This window comes from Delphinapterus leucas, chromosome 10, assembly GCF_059928025.1.
Source record: "Delphinapterus leucas isolate spDelLeu-1000000601 "Yukka" chromosome 10, BTC_Dleu_Yukka2, whole genome shotgun sequence".
Taxonomy (NCBI): Eukaryota; Metazoa; Chordata; class Mammalia; order Artiodactyla; family Monodontidae; genus Delphinapterus; species Delphinapterus leucas.
In genome coordinates, this window is record NC_143138.1 from 15,811,025 (window position 1) to 15,827,644 (window position 16,620).

General features: G+C 45.0%; 1 protein-coding gene across 2 annotated transcripts in view; it reads right to left on the reverse strand.

Annotated features, from left to right (window-relative positions):
• MBOAT1 (membrane bound glycerophospholipid O-acyltransferase 1) overlaps window positions 1-13,450 on the reverse strand; it is a 112,927-nt gene extending 99,477 nt beyond the window's left edge. The window contains exon 1 of one of the 2 annotated variants that reach the window (XM_022586759.2): window positions 13,079-13,450. In XM_022586759.2, coding sequence (XP_022442467.1) covers window positions 13,079-13,174 — 96 coding nt within the window. In that variant the 5' untranslated portion in view covers window positions 13,175-13,450. The remainder of the gene's footprint in view (window positions 1-13,078) is intronic. The other variant, XM_022586758.2, reaches the window with a different exon arrangement.
• Between the last annotated feature and the right edge of the window lie 3,170 nt (window positions 13,451-16,620).

Sequence of the window (16,620 nt, forward strand, 5' to 3'; positions counted from 1 at the left end):
GAAATGAGGCGCATCAGTGGCACACCCCATCCATGGTTACCTAACCGGCATTTTATGGTCCTCATTGATGGCTACTCCACAGTCTGTGGCTCTTGCCATCCTTTGTCAACTCTTTTACTCAAGTTCATTTCCTTTTTTGTTTAGGAAACTTCAGTCCAGTTGTTCTTAGAACCATTTTTCCTGCTCGTTTCTAACTTCTCCATATCATCTAGAAACTCTGCAACAGAGAATCAAATCTCGACACATATAACTCTAATAAATATTTGAGGGTTGCCAAGCACACAAGAGCTGGTTTTCCAGCTCTCCTAAAAACTTTTAAGTGGTCAATTTCTAAATCATTTTACAGCCCACTACCGTCTTTCTAATTCTCTCTGCAGTTTCCACTAGCTAAGATGCACAGTCATAATTCATTATTGGTTATGACAGTGAAATTGGGTCTCACCTGGTATCTTGATGAAATGATTACTTTTAGTTTATAGCCTTCTTTCGCCCTTCTTTCAAACTAAGATAACAAAACTGGCCATCGGGTAAAGATATCTATGAAGGCTCTCAATACCTCAGTAGAAAGATAAACACATAAGTCAACTTAAGTTTTGCAACTTAGGCTCACTATAAAACTGAGGTAAATGTTAACTCGATAAGGCTGAGGTTACAAAACAGTCCTTTATTATACTCTTTTTGTAAACTCCACCCCCAGACCCTACACATTAAGAAAATGAAAAATCTTCTTGTTCTTCCCTCCACAATGTGTAGAAAACAGCTCTCTGAGTAGAATTTCATATACAAATTGATTTGCTTCCCTTTTGTTCAGTAACCTGCAGGCAGGTTAACACTTACTGTTTGGAGATGAATGGCGATTCTCTTTTGGAACTGAGAAGGGAGGAAAACCAGCTCAACATCTCTAGTAAACAAGAAACAGAAGCTCTTTTTCACACGGTCTTATTTCCATTGTAAAGCACACAAATTCCTAAGGCGTTCTGACCTTGCTCTAACGAGGAGGTGGAAGAAGAGAGATTCCAGAGCCCTGAAGGTCAATTCGCTTCAGCCAACATGCATGGAAATGCACTCATTTCACTGGGAGAAACAAGAAAGGAAAATATACAGATACAATCCTTTTAGCTACATCCACTGAAAAGTAAAAAGAGAAAGAAAAGGCCTTGGAGGGGGGCCTTTACCCTCAAGAAGTGTTTCTTTACAATCTAAAACCAAGCCTTCCTTGCTACTGTTGAAGATCTTGGAATCACAGAATTTTAGAGCTGCACTGGGCTTAAAGAGCATCATTTCCAGCAGACGGAGAGACCAAAACTTCCGCTGACACCGGGTCAGTGGGAGGCAGAACCATTTTCATCCCTGGGGCACAAGGGAAAGGGAATCTTTAATGTCCTCATGCCTAAGTCCAGAGGGTACGCTCTCCCTCCCAGGGAAACTGGAGGCAAAGCCCATCTTCTGCTCGCCCTGAGCTCAGTGCTCATCCCGCCGCCCCACCTGCCCCACTGAACGTGGTCCCCATGTTCTCCATGTTCCTGGGGACCATGCCAATGTGGGAGACCCCTCCCCAAACTCATCACCCACCCCCACCAGCGTCTTTCAGCGTCTGCTAAAGGACAAGGCCGTTCCTGGAAGCAGAGAAGCAGAACTCTCAGAAAAGGCAGAAAGGAAGTCAACGTCACAAGAACTCTGTAGATGCAGATATGAATCAATCCCTAAGAGACACTGTTAAGTTTTTTTAAAAAGGCGAAGAGTGGAAGAACCGTACACTCTCGTTTGTGTCAGAAAAGACAAAAAGATTCTGTGTACATGGCTGCCTCGCCTACCTCTGGCCACCAGCGCGGAGCGGATCTGAGCAGCTGCAAACTGGGGGCGGGGCGTGAGGGGGTGTGCACCACAGGGACTGACCTTTCATTATACCCCCTTTTCTGCCTTGCGGTTTGATACTAAGTACATAAGCTACCTAGTCAGAAAACTCATTTTTTTAAACTGTATTTATACAAAATAAAAACCAAAAAAATTCATCAAACACAAAACATTACAGATAAATAAATATCTAAAATAAATGAAATTAAATTTTTAAAAAGACAGAGCAAAAAATGATGCCAGGGATAAAAAAAAAAAAGTCTTTGGAGGAAAGAAGTCTCAACCCAGTGACACTCACAGTTAAACCGCTTCATAAAATTTCACAAAATGACTTTTGAATTTAGCAACTTCCTCTAGGCCTTAGCAACCTTGTGTTGTATACCTCTGCTGACTGTTTCAAATGAGAAGTACGGAATGATGAATGAGACAAAAATAGGGGTGGGGGAGACAACCACTCATTTTTTAATTACTTGTTTGAAATAAGAAGTTAGAATTCCCTGAACAAAACTTTTCCAATGTACCCCTGCTCCTTTTTCAAATGAGGTTTTCAAACCCGAGCTTTGTGTTGTTGTTTTGGTAAATAGGCTGGAGAATGGAGTATCTGTAATAATATGATGGTTGCAAAATCCGCAGCACCGTCCCCCAGCCAGAAATCCTAACGCAACACTTAGAGCCCCTTTTATGCTGTGTGGACTTTCAAAACCATACTTCAAAAAATGATTAACCACTGATAACAAAGTTATAGGCAGAGCCCCACTATTATAAGGAAGTTGGTAAATGATTAACCGAGTGCCTATTTTTTGGCTAACTAAAACGGGTTAATGAGTTCATCTTGTGGCAGACGATCACATTTCTAAGCCCTATGGGATAGTGGGCTTTTAATAAAGCACATTTTTAACCCAAATAAACTACTTGAAGTTACTTTTCCCGCTGATTATTCTCTATCCTTCTGCTATCCTGGCAAAACTACTAGAAATTGTCATTAACAAGACTGTAGCAAGTTCTCCCTTTGTCTTGTTTACTGAAAGGGTTGACTTACTTAAAATAGAAAGCTTCTGAAAAGCATACAACCAAATACTGTTATTAAATTACACAGACTGAATTCTTTTTACAAGTTGCTGCTACAAAAAGATATTTCCAGATTGTATCTCCTTAGATATAATCTTTCCATGAAATTTTTCTTTATAAATGTAATTCAGAGGCTGTGCTTCAAAAACACTTGGGAGTACTTGGGTATACAGCACTTTCTATATGTAAGTGACTTGACTTCAAACTGCAAAAGGAAAACTGTACATGTTGTTCACACACACTTGAGACAACTGGTCCAAAAAAATGATATTAATATCTGCCTTTATAATGGTAAGTAATGCATCTATCAACTCCACATAATGAAAACGGGAATGGAGAATTTTATATTTAAACAACCCAAGATTCACATTTAACTATCAGTAATTGGGCCATTAATTAACTCTCAAATCAGAAATTAGGCCTATTCGATCTGAAGTGTAGGGTCCAAATAATAAACAGGCCTAACCAGTTGGTAAAAAGAACCGGCTCCTAATTTATCATCACTTAGTCATCCGTTCCAGTGCAAATTATGTAAATAAAATTCCACTTCAAGGGAACCAAGTTTATTTAGTTCTTACTTCGCACTAACAAGCATACCAAGATGACTAAGATTCAGCCTCACTCACTGCCCAAGAAGAAGGGTCATCTTTTCTCAGCCTCAGTACCTTTGCTCAGACAGCTTCCTCTTCCTGGCATATTCTGCCTGTCCCACCTGGCCTCACCCCTGCACTTTCCCCTTCTCCTTCTAAAGCAGCAGCTCCCAGGAAGCTCTCCTCACCTTCCCCAGGACAGGCCCAGGAGTGCTGAGGCCCACACGTACACATTTTCTGGAGCATTGAGCACACTGCTTTACAAGAGTTTACACGTAATAAAGTAATTTACCAAGTGCGTATTGGTTTGTCTCCTAGAAGGCAGAGATCCTAATTAATCTCTGTATCCCCCTTCTAGCCCAATATTTGGCATCCGGTACTCCATAAGCAACTACAGAGAGAAGCCTCTCAGAATCAGGCAGGGCAGCAAGACGATAAATATCTGAGACATAAAGTAAGAGGCACCATGTGGGAGAAAAGAATGAAATACTGCCATTTGCAGCAACATGGATGGACCTAGCGTATATCCTACTAAGTGAAGTAAGTCAGACAAAGACAAATATTACATGATATCACTTATATATGGAACCTAAAAAATAATACCAATGCATTTATATACAAAACAGAAAGAGACTCACAGACATAGAAAACAAATTCATGGTTACCAATGGGGAAAGGGAGGGGGGAGGGATAAATTACAAGTATGGGATTAACAGATACAAACTACTATACATAAAATAGGTAAGCAACAAGGATGTACTGTATAGCACAGGGAATATATGTACTGTATATTCAATATATTGTAATAACCTACAATGGAATATACTCTGAAAAATATACATATAACTGAATCACTTTGCTATACAGCTGAAACTAGCATTGTAAATCAACTATATATTTCAATTTTTAAAAAAAGACAGAAACACACACATAACCAATATGCAGACAAGTAGATATGCATATACAAAGTCAATAAACATAATCTCCCCCACCAAAAAAAGAAGCACATAGAGTATGGAGAGAGTGTTATGGAGAAAAAAAGAAAATAAAATCGGATCCATTTGGCCCTGGGGGAGGGGGGGGGGATGATCTATAAGGGGAGAGGAGAGAGCAAGGCCAGGGTTCCAGAGAGCAGACAGGAGGGGATGAAAAAGGAAATGAGGATGAGTATGAGGACTAATGTCAGGCAGAGGGAAAAGTGTGAGCAGAAGCTGGAAGGTGTGAACGACGCAGTGGATCTGAGGCACAGGAAAGAACTCATCCGCTGCGCTGATGGTACAGCGCCCAGGGAGGCAGTGGCTGGGATGCAGGGCAGTGACTACGAGCAAAGTCTGCAGAGGCAGTCCTGGGTTCGAGCCCTGCCCAGTTCCCAGGCTGCCCACCCTCTTTGTGTGCAGCTCCAGGAAAGACCACAAGGCCCAGGGTCAGTCGCTGGCCGCGGCCTTACCAGGACTCTGGGCCCCCCGGGGACACCTCTACCTGCCAAGCACCCCGCCGCTCATCCCGGAGCCTCCTGTGCCCGGCATGCAGGCTTGCAGTCATGGGCTCCGAGGTCCTCCTCAAAGCCCTCAGTCTGCTCTGCTCCGGAAGCCTCGGTGTCTTCCCAGCTCTCTCCCTCCCTCTTAGCCTTGCGGGAGAACTGTCCGCCCCCAGGCGTCTGCTTTCCCATTTTACCACCACAAACGGCAAGGAAGGAGAGAGAAGAAAGTCACTGCTTTTCCAGATTCCCCTATTGCTGCTTTGGACCATTTTTCTTCCACCATCCTTCTGTCACTTAAGAATATACTTGTGGACTAAAAGATATAAGTGCTGTATAGAATCAGCCAATTATGTGAAAGTAGCGTATCTGCCTTTACTGTGTTTGTCATTAACCTGAATGGAAAGACCTTTAAAACTGACTTCTTTAGAAAGCATTTGAATGCATTTTGTTTGGTATTGTATTTATTCAATAAAGTGTTTAAGTAGTGCCAAGTGTGAACTGGGCCCTAGGATGGTGTCGGTTGGAGGGAACAGGGGGTGGTGGGACTGAAAGAACAGAGCAGGCTGACCCCCGCTCAACAGGCTCAGCTGCTGCCTCCCTTGATAAAGGGGCTAAGAGAGCTCTTCCAACTTCCTTTGAGAGGCACCGTCCCTCCAGCCAGGAAGTACCTCCCTCCAGACCCCACTCTGCGTCCTAACATTAAATGAGATGCGCCCTGGAGAGTGGCTGGCTGAGTGCCTAATAGCAGAGCCTGTCATACCCTCTCTGGTCCTTCTTCATTGTCAGGATCTACCAACCTACCTCCACATTCCTGGAGAGTTTAGGTACCACAGAGTCTTTCTCTCCACCTCACATCCTCAGTCACCTGGGCAGCTTCAATGTTTAGGACGATCAACCAAATCCCCCAGTTCCTCGGCTTGCTAAACCGAATCGACTTTCACCCCTTCTCCCATGACCACACCTTGACTTTTATCCTTGCCCAGGGAAGCTTCCCTAGGAATCTTCAGCTTAAATATCCTGGCCCCCGGCTCTCTCACTTCCCCTGCACCCGCCCCTCAAAGTCCCTCCAATCTCCAAATGTTTCCCTTTTCACTGCCATCACCTCCAGCTACTTGTCAGCATCTTTCAACACCCTTACTTCTTAACGTTCCAACAACCTTCCCTGCAAACGTCCAGCTATTTATTTTACTTTTGCTCCTACAAGGAGCTGCTGAAAGACAAAAACCACATATTGGCACAAATCCTGAAATTTCTGATTTTCAGTGCGTTGATTATACTCAGCAACCCATTAAATTGACCCCAGGCCGCTCCTTCTCTGCTCCCCCATTAAGACTACTCTAAATATCCACTCATTGTCAAAAACCCCTGCTCCATCCCTGCATCCTTCAGCCATGACCTCCTGCCCCACTTCACAAAATGAAAATCCTTTCACATCTTAAACCCTTCAATGCCTTCCCTTGGATGGTAGTAATGCCTCTAAACTTCAGGTAGCACAAGAATCACCTGGGCAGCCCTGTCACTCGGATATGTATTTGGATTCACTAGGTCTGAGTCAAATCCCAGAAGCATATTTGGCAATAGATACTGATGACGGTCCATCCACCAAATGTGAGGAAAATTAGTCTATAACAGGGGTCTCAAACTCCAGTCCTCAGGCCAAATCCAGCCCTTGCCTGCTTTGTGTGGCCTGCATGTTAACTACATGTTTCTACATCTTTAAAGGGTTGGAAAAAAAATATCAAAAGAAGAAAATTTCACAACATGTGCAAATTACATAAAATTCAAATTTCAGTCCATAAATAAAGTTTCATGAGAACACAGCCAGGCCCAACGATTTACATATTGTCTATGGCTGCTCTCACCGCACAATGGCACGGTTGAGTCGTGCAACAAAGACTGTACTGCCTGCAAAGCCGAAAATATTTACTGTCTGGCCCTTTATAGAAATAGTTTGCTTCCCCCTGGTCTCTGCAGGGTGAAGTACAAACACCTCACCAGAGCCTCCCAGCTTCCTCATGATGTGACCCCTGCCTCCCTCCCCAACCTAGAGTCCCAAAATCTTCACAAGGGCAGCCTCACCAGCCACTTCAGTGGACTCCGTTCCTTGAACAAAGTGCACAGTTTCACACCTCCCCACCTCCGTATGTGCTGTTCTTTCTACCCACTTTGCCTGACAAATACCTCTTCGGCCTTCAAGACCCAGTTCGTGGTCCTCCCCACCTGTGAGATGCTCTCTGACAACCACACCTCACCCGCCTCCACTGCGCTTAATTAATTTGTATCCCATTTATCTGCATACAGCAGTGGTTCTCAAATTTTTGGGCATCCCAGCACCACCGAGAGGGCTCATGAAATCCCCCGCTGGCTGGGTCTGTGCCCAGAGCAGCAGACAGGGTGCCAGGCAGAGAATAACTTTTCTAACAAGTTTCAAGGCTGATGCTGCAGGTCCAGGCACCACACAGGAGCAACATTGGTTGACTTCTGTGTCCCCACCCCACCCAACAATGAGTTTTTCGAGGATGGACCCTATTTTATTCATGTTTGAATGATAACAGCCTCACCCAGTCCCAGGAATTCCTGGAACATGGCAGAAACTCAGTATTTGCTGTTTGTAGTCTAACCAAATGATGCTCCTCCCATAAGCCAATGATTTCACTATCAGACAGTGAAAGGGAAATTAAGTGGGGAGAGGAGACCTAGCCTTGTAGGCCAAAAAAATGAATGAAGTGGCTCTCTGCAGGATGGACATTCTGTGACCTGCCATATGCATCCTGAGCCGGGGTCAGCTGGAAAGCCCCAGGGTGGAGAGTAGATTGTTCAAGTCAGAAACCCAAGAGTACAGCCTGGAGGCAGCACCAACAGGCAGAACGTTCGGTAGAGGACCCTCCCCACCCGTCCCACAAAGATCCATCTCTCTCCACTTTAAAAACAGAAGATTCTGTATCAAAGTCTGATCATGTATATCGTCAGCATTGGCATATATTGCTACTAATGATAAGCATTTGTTGAGCACGCTACTACTTGCTTGGAATACCAGGATAGATAAAACCTAGACTTCAAGGAGACTTTAAATTAGTTTGAAACTCAGTATTATAAACCAGGCAGGATACCTAACAAAATAAGGTAACATTTTGTGTCAAGTGTCAAATATAAACCGTGTCAAAGGTAAACAGTAAGTTCCACAAGAGTCCAAGGTGTCCTGTGGCTTTCCCTTCTCTGTTCCACTAAGGTACCACCTACAAACCTCTATTAGTACCTACATAGGTCTGTGAGGACACAGCACTTCTATAGGTCTTTTGTCTCCTCCATGGGCGTATAAACTCTTCAAGGATAGAAACCTTGATTTTTTTTTTTTTTAAGCCCTATATTTCTAAGACGTGACCAAGTCCCTGGTACTACTAGTGTTAAATAAATATTTAATTGATTTAATAATGACTGTGGAATGTGAGCTGAGCTTTTAACCAAGGGCAAGACTTAGATAAGAAGAGAAAATTGAGGGTTGGGCTTTCCAAGAATAGGCAAAAGAACCAACCAGGTGACTGAAAGCTCCAGGCAGGTACAGAAACTGTGGTCAGAGGCCCCGGTGGAGTCATCAAAACCCACTGCTGATATCACCATAAGTCGAGAGGGTCAGGCCTTCAGAGCTGGTCTTCACTGATCTTGCCTTTTAAACTGTAACACAAGCTTACATAAATAGGCCTAAACCTGGACTGCTTTAATCTCAAAAATCATTTCCTGGCACTCAGAGTTCCCCACCACCAAATTGCAAATTCCTTAAAGCCAGGAATTCCTCCTCTTGCACACTCCTAGGATATGACCGTGTACCACACAAATTAGGAACGTCGGTATTACCGCGTCTATCCTGGTAGCTGAGTCAATTTCGCAAACTTCGAAGGCTGGGATAGTTTAAAGACAGATCATGCCATACCCCACGACCAAAACCGAGTGGAGAGGGCATGAGCAGATGATTTAAACAAAAAATCAAACAAAAGAGTCATCCTCAGTTCTTTGCCCGAGCTCCACATCTGCTCGAAAGAAACTCATTCTAGAAACGCAGTTTTCATCAAACTCATCTGTGAGGCACCTGTGAAGGCCCCTAAGTCATCCATTTCCTATACTCTGGATCTGAACTGCTGTGCTCTAGTCTCTAATTAAATAAGATGATTTTGCATTTAACATCTTGAGGAGGAGGCCAGGCTAGTAAAAGTCCCTGGAGACTAAAACCATAGACTTTTCCTGAGTATAGTCACAATTGCACACAGGCTCCCCCCATAAGCTAACAGAACAGATAAATGGAAGAATCGGATGAAAAATAATTAAAGACAGCCACTATGGAGAATAGTATGGAGGTTCCTTAAAAAACTAAAAACAGAGCTACCATATATATGATCCAGCAATCCCTCTCCTGAGTATATATCCAGAGAAAACCATAATTTGAAAAGATACATGCAACCCCAATGTTCACTGCAGCACTATTTACAATAGCCAGGACATGGAAGCCACCTAAATGTCCATCAACAGATGAATGGATAAAGAAGAGGTGGTACATGTATACAATGGAATGTTACTCAGCCATAAAGAAAAAAATGAAATAATGCCATCTGCAGCAACATGAATAGACCTAGAGATTGTCATACTGAGTGAAGTAAGTCAGACAAAGACAAATATCATATGATATCGCTTATATGTGGAATCTAAAAATAATGGTACAAATGAACCTATTTACAAGACAGAGTCACAGATACAGAAAACAAACATGGTTACCAGGGGGAAAGGGTTGGGGGAGGGATAAATTGGGAGATTGGGACTGACATATACACACTACTATTTATAAAATAGATAACTAATAATGACCTACTGTATAGCACAGGGAACTCTACTCAATACTCTGTAATAACCTATATGGGAAAATAACCTAAGAAAGAGCAGATATATGTATATGTATAACTGATTCACTTTGCTGTACACCTGAAACTAACATAACATTTAAATCAACTGTACTCCTGTAAAAATATTTTTAAAAAGAGTTCTTCACTCACGTAGTAGAATGCTCAACAGATATTTCAGGTTTTGCAAATAATAAACAACTTGACACAGGGAGACCCAGAAGCCAAAGACATTCTCACAAGTGCAATCAATACAGAAATTAAAAATATACGTGTGAAATGTTAAGACATTAAGAAAAGGATTCACTATCTTTAAGTGGCATATGAAGAACCACTTGGACAACTTGAAGTATATGTTTTATCACTGTTAGCAAATCGAAGGCCAATAAAAAGTCACTCTTTAATGGGCCAGGAGCAAACATGTATCAAGGACTGGGCTCTTACCCTAGGACTGTCCTCCAGACCTGGCTCCACTTTTCTCTTCCCAATTTTGTGCCCCAGGGGGAGCCCCTGCAGACCACATCGCCCAGGTGCCCCAGGCCAGCCACCCACTGGGGGGCCACTGCAAGAGATGGAAGGGGGCTTCCCTGGTGGCGCAGTGGTTGAGAGTCCGCCTGCCGATGCAGGGGACACGGGTTCGTGCCCCAGTCCGGGAAGATCCCACATGCCGCGGAGCAGCTGGGCCCGTGAGCCATGGCCGCTGAGCCTGCGCGTCCGGAGCCTGTGCTCCGCAGCGGGAGAGGCCACAGCAGTGAGAGGCCCGCGTACCGCAAGAAAAAAGAGATGGAAGGGCCAGGAGATGGGGAGCAGAAGGGCTGAGGTTCTCTCTCCTGTATCTCTCTCCCCCCTGTATCCTGGCAAGAGGACTTTCTTCCCTTTCCCTTGCCCGGGTCTTGGTACCTGAACATCCTTTATTGGTTCCCTTAATGCCACCCACACCTCTCTAAGTAGTTCATCAAAGCTTCTTCATTGCCATCCACTGAGTTGAATTGTTTCCTGCCAGGACCCTGTCTGATACAAGGACTGTAGGGCATTTTATATCTATATAAAATGTCTCGGCTCCAAAATGTAGGTCTTTTTGTCGTCTCCCATTTTACACGTGAAGACTCTGAGGCTCCAGGAGGGTAGAATACCAGCCAGCAGTCATAAAGGAAGTTTTCTGGCAGAGCACAAATTGCTCCCAAGTCAGTCTAACAACTAAAAAGCCCCTGAAAGTGCGAGGGAGAAAAACACATCAAGCTTCCAAACTCTCAAGCCACAGTTTAGCCTCAAACCACATTATTTATGGTTTGGGATTCTCCCTCGGCCTGAAATGAGCCAGCTGGGGCATTGCCCTTTAAGTGCTTCTTCCACTGAGAGTCACTTAGATTTGACCCTGCTGGAGGGCAGTGGGGTTTCCTAAGATCTAAGAGATCACAGGTGCTCCTTCCTTGCCTATCTCCCACATTTTTCCTTCAGTTCATCCCAGAAATCCCTTCCTTCCAGCCTTAAACATCCCACAGGCTCTCTTGTTCTTTTTTATAAATTAAAACCAGAATTCCTTTGCCAGAAATCCAGGAGATGGAGGATGAGGGTGGATGCAGTTACAAAGCACTTAATAACATCATCCTAGGCACCTCTCAGTCGTCAATCTCTGGGATTCGTTAACAATCTAACTCTTTCCATACAAAAAACCTCCCTGGATTCCTCTTCTCTGTAGCTGTGCTGAATTGCTGAAAATGGAAAATGCAATTAAAATAAATTGTGATGGAGAGTAGAGGGGTAAGTACCAATGAACTCCCCTGAAGGAAATTCAGCTCTGAGTTATATTTCATTTCAGGGCTAAAGAATTTGCTATTATTTCTGCCTTTGCAGGTCCCTGGCGGTCACTACACTCTCACTACAAGAACAGGCGTTAGCAGCTGATACCTCTCCCAATTTCCTGACCGTCTGGATTTTACAATTGATGGCCCACAGTCAGATCAGGTGGAGTTCTGAGTCAGATCCTCAGAGGGAGCCAGGTGGAAGGGTGGCTCAGTAAACAGCATCTGAATACGGGAAACATCTAGGTCTCACTTCCTCATTGCTGAGGGAATGTGAGTGGAAAGAGCAGCAGGTATACTCTTGTTTGAAGGAAAGAAGAATTTTTTAAAAGATCACTAGTGGGCCGTCCTCCAGCATGCCTTACCCAATTCCATTTAAATAACATACAGCTGACCCTTGAACTACATAGGGGTTAATCTGTCTATAATTTACTGTTGGCCCCTTGTATCTGTGGTTCCTCGGAAACTGTGGATTCAAGCAACCTCGGATGGTACAGTACTGTAGTATTTTCTACTGAAAAATATACACATATTAAGTGGGCCCATGCAGTTCAAACCCGTGTTGTTCGCGGGTCAACTGTATATTTATTGACTCACTGCTAAATACAGGGCCTATCTAGCCTGCAGCACCTAAGGAGACAAGAAAAGGGGTTAAGATAGCCTCAGCCCTCGGGAAAATTTCTTACCTGGAATTACTGTTGTTTGCTGCCATTTTCAGTTTTAATGGTAGCAGACAGTTGCTGGACAGTCCAAATACCTGCAACAGTGCCTCTCTTCTCCCACTAACCTGTCCTACTAGGGAGCCTGGACCCCCGAGGGTAGACTGACTGAATAACCTAAGGCCCTCGGAAAACCACAGCATCCTGTGTCCCTCCTCCCTTGACGATGTTGATCACAGGTGGTACAAAATAACTGTCAACCCGACTTCACAAGCCTCACTGCAGAAAACCCAGGTCTCTCATTCAAAAGCTACTTTTGCATATAGGCTTTTGCATATAGATCACTCAGGTTCAGTTTCTAAGTAGTTTCATCTAACTTAAAAATAATAAAGACTTGACTACACTGATGATAGAAACACTTGAGTCATTTATCAGAATGTTTTAGCCCTGGGTTACAGGAAACGAGGAAACCCAAAACTTCAAACAAAACAAAAAAGTTTATTCGAACCTTCTGTGCAAGGTATACCAATTTTTTTCACACTTACAGGAGAAAAACATCAATTTAAAACCAACAAACAAAACTCCACCTGTCTAGTTTGTAGCAGTGAAATCTGCTATGGGGGCGGGGACGGAGGTAGATAACATCCCCACCAACACCCCCGCAGGCTTCACGCCCGCTCCGGCTCAGGGAGGGTTCCCGCGCTCCCGCCCCAGCCGCGGGCCGCCCGCCCGCCGTTACCTGGTCCAGAGGGATGCCCAGGAGCTCGCTGAGCGGATGCAGACAGGTGGAGCCCGTGGTGCGGTAGGAGAGGCTGGGAGGAGGCTCTGCTGCCATCCTGCATCTTCGGGAGGCGGCAGCCCCGGCCCCAGGCCGCGCCACCCCGCTCGGCGTCCTCCCGCCCGAGTGCGCGCGGGTGGCTGTCCCGAGGGCCGCGCGGCCGCCTGGCTCGCGGGGACCGAGCGGCGAGCCGGAGGACGCGACCCAGCGCAAACTCTCAGGGCGCAAACTTGGCGTTGGCGCAGTGACCGCGGGCGCGGCAGGAGGGCTGCGGCCGAGAGCGTTTGCTTCCCGCTCCCCTCCTCTCGCCGCTCATTGGCCCGGCCGCCCGGGACTGCCCGGGAGGAGGGAGGAAGGGAGGGAGGAAAAGTGGGGACTCGGAGACCGGCCCTCGAGCGCCACCCGGCCCGCCCTGCCCGGGCCAACCCGAGAGGGAAAGCGACGACAAGGACGCCGCCGCCTAGCCCGGCGCCTGATGGCGCGCGGCCCCGGGGGCGGGAGGATCCTCTGCTCTTACTTCGCCCGAGCTCTCCATCCTCCCTCCCCGCCACAAGAAACGACCTCCATCCCGGTCACCCCGGCGGGCTCCTGTGCGCTAGGGAGCACCCTGACCCCACCCCGTTCTGGTTCCGTCGCAGCGTCGGCACCGCGGCCCTCCCGGTCCCCGCGCCGGCTAAGATTTCCTGCACTTTCCTTGCAAGGCTTCTCCCTCGCAGTCCTTGCGGCAAAGGGTTAATCTGCCAGGGGCTCGAAGCCCAAGGACACCCCGGGGCTCCCAGCCAGCACCCCAGCACCCAGCCTCCTTTTCTCCTTACATGCCTGTGGGCAAGACATAGTTTCCTACACCCTGATCTGACATGGTCTGTGTCACACAGGCGCAGACACTAGGGCTGCTAGCTTCTGACCATTAATGTTCGGCCCTTTGGATTGTGAATTCTTTTTACCCCTGTTAGAAACGGCGCTACAGTTATGTGCATTCTGATCAGCTTTTGCCAGAACCGGTTCTAAAAAGAGGTACCTGGCCCCTTCGCTTCTCTGTCCTCAGACACCCAAGTGTATCACTGGCACTTGGAAAACTTTAGTTGATTAATAGGTTTTGAGAATCATAAACGTCTTGATCCTTTCCAAGAACTGTTGTATGCTCGCTGATGAAGAAGGCTTTCAGGAAAGCAGGAAAGCAGGAAATCAGACGGGTAGGAAAAAACAAAGAAAACTGAGTTGGTGTCAATCTCTAGGCTTCACCAGGTAACCAAGCCCAAAGCTTTGCATCAGCAGTTTCCTGGGAGCTGGTAGGAGCCACAGAGCCGCGGATTAGTTGGTGGAGAATCCGACCTAACAGGGGGCCAGTAACTTTGGGGCAGAACTAACATTGTCATCAACATGGCTTCCAGCTTCAAATCCAACTGAAGGCCTGTCAGACGGTCACAACAACTTCCCCTCCAAGGCTGGGCCTCACCCTGGCCTTCTGGAAGAGCTTCATCACCAAAAAGCTGCACAGAACTTTAAATGGCCGGGCCAGAGTTTCTCAACTCATGTCCCCACCGCTCCCTGTCCCCGTGGAGATTTTATAGGAGGCCACCGCCACCAGATGACAATCTGCTTTTCACACCACGCACACATATACACACACTCACACACACATACATATACACACACTCACATACACACACAGGCATATGCTTGAGGATCAGTTAGGCTAGAGAGGCTCATTAAATATCACACAGTTCTAGAAACTGACCAGAATTGAAGCAATGTTCCTCTTATCTTGAGCAAAATGACAGCTTACATGAGGTGTCTGAGGGCAGAAGGAGCTAGAAAGCGTTGTTAAAAGAAAAAAAAAATCAACACTTAAATGTGAACTGCCAGAAAAGAAAAGTAGGCCAGTTTGGGTAGTATTTACGAAGCACATGCTCAGACCACTCATAATTTTCCGCAAAGCTATGCTCTTCAGACTTCAAACACTAGTCTTCACATTGGTGTAGGTTTAAAAACAGAAGATTAGCCCTACACGGATTTTCTTCTGCTCAACAAAACACAGATTATCATCTAGTCTAAAATTTCCCCTTAAAAATGGAGGAACTACGCTTAGATCTTGAAAACAAAACATCACAGAACTTAAATCTTAATAATTCTGTTTTACTGATACTGTAGTACAATTAATGTTCAAAGAACTTTTAGGTGATGCAGCATCAAGAGAATGGATCAGTTACACTATAGGTTAATTCAGCTGGCTTCTGGAGGGTGGGATATGATTCTAAGATGTATAAGAGCTGTACCACGGACTCATCACTTTTCCTTCCCCTTTATCTCTGTTTCCATCAGAGATCAATTCATAATAATAATTATTACATGTTAGATATACCTTTTAAAAAGCTCTCTCATTTACCAGTGACAATAACCCACATGGTTGTTATTATAATCTCTATTTTATAGATGAGAAGCCTGGAGTTTGGAGAGTTTAAGTATCTTGGCTGTGTTTAGGGAGGTTGAATAAAACATGCCTGTCTGATTCCAGAACCTGGGCCCTCAGTCATTATGCCACGTTGCCTCCTCTGAAACAAAACATTTCTCTCTTTATCAAGAGGCCCACTCATACACCCACAGGCCTGTCATTCCTGTGGACAAAGCACTGTATTTACTGTTCAAAAATGAGGTGGCTTGGGGTGATGCTACAGGCACTCCGTCTCACCTGTTTTCTGTCTGCCGTAGAATGAGGCTTGATATCAAGGTCAAGTTTCTAATCTCCTTTCTGAAGCTATACTCAGAATGTGAAGTCATCCAGAAGATCCAGTGCTTATCCTGATGACTGGTCTAAAATTAAAGGCCAGACAAAAAGACCTGAAAAAGGATCTGGCATATTTCAGGGAGGCAGCATGATACTGTCGACTGATAAAAATCCAACACCAGTCTCATGCCAATCCAGACCCAGCCAAAGATACTCAAACAACAAAATTGAATTAAAATCAGCCTCCAAGTTTACAAAGGTGTAACCCTTCAAGAAGATAAATTCTCATGATTCAATCAAAAATAATCACCAACAAAAACTAATTAAAACCATCTACAATGACATAACCCACGTAAAAATAAAATACCATGCTAATAATACCACATATTCGTGTAATGATATTGTGTATTCACAGAGCACACTCAGTTATATCATCCCTTTTGATCCTCCCAACAATTCTATGGGTTGAAAGGGCAGGTGTTATCACTTTTATTATTATGTCATCACCCTCTCCATTTTTATTCACGAAAGTACAAAGTTTCTGGTACATCGCAGCTAGCTTATCCAGCTGGTAAACAGCAAAAGTAGGATTCAAACTTGGCTATTCCATTGTTCTTTTTATTACACAGAGATCTTTTTATTATACTAGGAGTCCACCTTCAGGAAAACGGCAGAAACTGTTGCCTGCATAGAACATTTAACTCCACGCCCAACATTTGAGATCTGATCCGGAGAATGGTCTGAACTGACCCACGATGGGTATCACTCTTGCTTTTTA